Source organism: Lucilia cuprina, chromosome 4, assembly GCF_022045245.1.
Source record: "Lucilia cuprina isolate Lc7/37 chromosome 4, ASM2204524v1, whole genome shotgun sequence".
Lineage (NCBI taxonomy): Eukaryota > Metazoa > Arthropoda > Insecta > Diptera > Calliphoridae > Lucilia > Lucilia cuprina.
In genome coordinates, this window is record NC_060952.1 from 41,437,672 (window position 1) to 41,442,334 (window position 4,663).

Genomic DNA, 4,663 nt, shown 5'->3' on the forward strand with positions numbered 1-4,663 from the left:
CTAGAACTGAACTAGAACTGAACTAGAACTGAACTAGAACTGAACTAGAACTGAACTAGAACTGAACTAGAACTGAACTAGAACTGAAATAGAACTGAACTAGAACTTTATTAGAACTGAACTAGAACAAGAAATATACGAGTATAGCTATGAAATGAGGATCTGTTCGTAATTGAGGGTAGAATTCCTTTTTCAGCATACGATTTGATGTTGGATAAAAAAAATCCTTTATTGCTGAATATAACACCCTTAGTAGTATACACTTGGGTCGCTTTTAACTAATCAGTACATTTCCCAATCGTTTTAAAGCTCTGCATACTTAAAATATCTCTGTAAACGAACAAAATTTAATATTCTTAAGATAGACCAATATTTCTCCTTCAATTAATTGTTAATAGATATTCTTTTTTAATGTTGACATGTTTTCTCTTATTTTGAAGACGAAAGCAGTAGAGTGCTTAAAACACATTTCATACTTGCTGTTGAAAATTTACGCTTAAAAATTTGTCTTATGTCTTCTGTTGTTTGCTGATGATAAGGGTTGACAGTTTTGATTTTTTCCAAAGAAAATATAGTAAGTTATTAACTTTTTTCCAAAACACCATAAATTAAAAATTATAATTTGCAAAAGAAGAGGAAATTAATTTTTACTATTAAATTTTCTTAATTTAAAAGCTATTTATTTGAATTTGTGTGCTGAATAATAGAATTTTTTTATATTGTACTTTATTTTTTGATAATATTTCACAAATATTTTGCCTAAAAATAAGGTGAAAGAAAGTGAGATAAACTTGTGATTTATATTTGTGATTATTAACGTAACATTATCATTAATTATAAAATAAAATGTTTTCGTTTTTTTGTGCTGATTTTCTTTAAAAAGGGGTGATAATTTATGGCAATAAAGGTGCAAAATACAAATGTGTTTTTATTAAAATGTCTATGGAAATATAATATTTGTGTGTAGCACTTACAGTTAGGGGCAAAAGTATTGACGTGTAGGTTGTTGTTTAAAATAGAACTGGTAAGTATCTTTAGCAATTGTTACACATTTTTATCTATAAAGTTTGCTTAGTGCAATGTTATGAAGAAAGGTTTCTACTAGATAAAATATATTTCTACAATCTCAAGTATCTTGTATTTTTACAAATATAATCTATAATTATGTGTGTATATAAATACACACAATTTTATATATAAATAAATAATATCTTAAAATTAAGTTCAACAAATCTTATCGATAAAAAAATATGTTAAAGTATGTTTGTATGATTTCTCATTTTTCAGTCAATAGTAGCGAAATTTTATAATGCAGTTCAAGTGATGATAATATAAATTAAAAAGAAAAGATTTTTTCGATTTCAAATTGAACATAGACTAAAGGCGATTAGATGTGGAGAGAACACGCAAAGAAAATACATGTTTATACAACTATATTATGTTCACTTTAACAATATATTGTTATCAAAAATATATGATTATGATTTAAATTAGATTTTAACAATATTTTAGTTACTGTAAACATTTTCATGTTCATGGCAATTATAAATTTGAAACATAATTATTTTTACAACAACTAAATAATAACAATGAAAACATATTATGTTATAATCATTGTGTGTTATGTTTTATATATGTCTGCTAGTACAACAACAAAATAACTTTTGTGCCAAGTATTTTTTTGTCTAAGTAATTTCACTGATTCTTTAATCAGAGAAAAATTGACTTCGATACATATTTCAACGAAATTTTGATCTCATTAGATCATAATATTACCATTTGTAACAATATTATGATAATGAAAAAAAAAATATTATGATGAAAATTTTCTACAGTATTTAATTATAATATAATATTTCAAAAAATATGTTAATATAATCATAATAATATAATCATGGCTTTTAGCAAAATATGTTGCTGTTGGTTGTGGTAACCATGTTCTAGGTTACCACAACAATGTTTTTTCTCTGCGTGATTAAAGTGTGCATAATCGATATTCATTCTTCATATACACAACATAAACATTTCTTTCATTACATGAATGATTAAAAGTTAAAACCACACAATAAACATATTTTTTTAAACGTGTTATAATAGTGACAATGAATTTCTTCATAATGACAACACAATTATTATTTTAATAATCATTACCATTAAAAACAAATATGATAGTTATGTAGTGTCAACTTTTCATTATAAAAACGTTATTTCTAAACTCCATTTCCAGCAAAAATCTAAGAAAATCCATTTGTCTACTATTTGATTTTTTTTTCAATTTTACCTTCAAATTTAAATCTTTAACTTCTGAAGTCAATCCACGTAAAAACACTCAATGAATACCCATAATGTTATTTTGTTTTAATATCTTGCAAATACAATCGATTTAATCTAATCACTGAAGGATTTATTTTTTATGATCTGCGTGTAAGAGCCTCTTATCTAACAAAATTTTGTACGTGTTTCGAAATTAAAAAAAAACTCAGTTGGTCTTGCGGTCAGTTCGTGGTAACATGTTTTCGAAAACTAACGCAGTTTTCGTTTTGACAGCACTCTTGGCTGTAAGTTGTCTTACATCTGCTTTGCCAAGATGTGATCGTGATGATGAGGAATGTAAGGATCGTAACATGCATCCAGATTTACCTCCTATGCCTAAGAAATTCCAGCGTGCCTTGGAGGGTGAAAACTCAAACGATTATTGGAGGAATATAGCTCATGACTTTATTAACAAGCAGTTGAATACGGCTCCCAATAAGAATCGTGCCAAAAATGTTATAATGTTTTTGGGTGATGGCATGGGTTTGACCACTATAGCTGCTGCTAGAAATCTCTTAGGCGGTGAGGAACAAAATTTGTCATTTAACAAATTCCCACACACCGGTTTGGCGAAAACTTACTCAGTGGATAAAATTGTGCCCGATTCTGCTTGTACCTCTACCGCCTACTTGAGTGGTGTTAAGGCGCAGGAGGGAACTTTAGGTGTTAATGGTAATGTGGATATGGGTGATTGTCAAGCAGGTGCAGATCGCAGTAACTGGGTTTATTCCATTGCCAAATGGGCCCAAGATGCCGGCAAGGGCACCGGTGTGTTGACCACTACACGTATAACTCATGCCTCACCCGGTGGTGTTTATGCCCATATTGCCCATCGTGATTGGGAAAACGATCAAGAAGTCAACGTCGACTGTGGCATTAACTCTGGAGTTGAGGATATAGCCTATCAATTGATTAAAGGTGAGGTTGGCAGTAAATTGGATATTGTTATGGGTGGTGGTAAAAAGCATTTCATCGATTCTTCACTCTACAAAAATGGTAAACGCAAGGATGGTTTGAATTTGGTGGAAGAATACAAAAAACAAAGTTCCAAAAACTTATATATTGAGACCAGAGATGAACTTATGTCAAGCGATTTCTTTGATTATGATCGTGTATTTGGTTTATATCAAGATGATCATATGTTGTATCATTTGGAGACAAATGAAACCACTAACCAACCTACTTTGGAAGAAATGACACGTAAAGCTATTGAATATTTGTCACGTAATGAAAATGGTTATTTCATTTTCATTGAGGGTGGACGCATTGATTTGGCTCATCATCAGAATATGGCTAGAATAGCCTTAGATGAGACTGTGGAATTTAGCAAGGCCATAGCAGCTGCCCAAGAAATGACCAATGAAGAGGAAACTCTCATTGTGGTGACAGCTGATCACTCGCATGCCTTCTCCTACAATGGTTATCCAGTAAGTTTAGTTTATAAAGATTAATTAATTAAATAAAATACAAATTCATAATTTATTATTTTCAGTATCGTGGTAAGGATGTGTTTGATCGCACTCCCGGCACAGCTGATGATGGCATACCCTATATGACTTTGAGTTATGCCAATGGTCCCAGTTATGAAAAATCTTTTGATACCGACAAAGGTCACCGTATTGATCCCACTACTGTGATAAATGGTGATAAATATGATCAATTCCCTTCAACTCTGCCATTTGTGGATGAAACCCATGGCGGTGATGACGTTGCTGTTTATGCTAACGGTCCCTGGTCTCATTTGTTTAGTGGTGTCTATGAACAGAATACTATTCCTCATATTATGGGTTATGCCTCTTGTTTGGGTAATGGTTTAAAAATGTGCAATACTAACTAGGGAGTTCCGTAGAGGAATGAGTGTTTTTTTTAATTTCAAAAAAGTTATTAAACTCCATAAAATATTTGAAAAAATCTAATTTTTATTATTTATTATTTCCGTTATCAATAAAAAAGACTACTTAACATTATATTAGCAATGATAGCAGAATTAGTGTTTGTTTTTTGTTTCACCACTGAATTATTGAAAAATTTTATACTTTTGATAACAATTTTTTTTTTTTTAAATTAAGATTAATTCTCAAGGTTTAACATGGGTTTCTTATATAAAGTACAACTGTTAAAAAAATATTTTGTTATTTTTTTATTTAATAAAAAAATAATAATTTTATGTTTCGTAGTTAAGGAAAAATTTATTTCAATTTTTTTATTAAAAAATTAAAAACACTTGATATCTTTTACAATCAACCACTTTAGTAAGGAGGGTATATTGGGTCTGTGCTGATGTTTGTAACGCACAATAATATTGGTACCACACCAACCTTTAAGTATACCAATCGGCTCAGAGTCATTT

General features: G+C 29.9%; 1 protein-coding gene across 1 annotated transcript; it reads left to right on the plus strand.

Moving 5' to 3' along the window:
* The first annotated feature begins 2,493 nt into the window (after positions 1–2,493).
* Positions 2,494–4,300, plus strand: LOC111678269 (membrane-bound alkaline phosphatase). The gene is made up of 2 exons (XM_023439562.2): positions 2,494–3,740; positions 3,806–4,300. Exons 1-2 carry the CDS (start codon positions 2,511–2,513, stop codon positions 4,148–4,150), a joined length of 1,575 nt encoding a protein of 524 aa, XP_023295330.2. The 5' UTR covers positions 2,494–2,510; the 3' UTR covers positions 4,151–4,300.
* The last annotated feature ends 363 nt before the right edge of the window (positions 4,301–4,663 follow it).

Coding starts and splice junctions, on each gene's coding strand:
- LOC111678269 (XM_023439562.2), top strand. CDS start 2,511: ATGTTTTCGAAAACTAACGCAGTTTTCGTTTTGACAGCACTCTTGGCT. Junction 3,741..3,805: donor TCTCCTACAATGGTTATCCA/GTAAGTTTAGTT, acceptor TATTATTTTCAG/TATCGTGGTAAGGATGTGTT.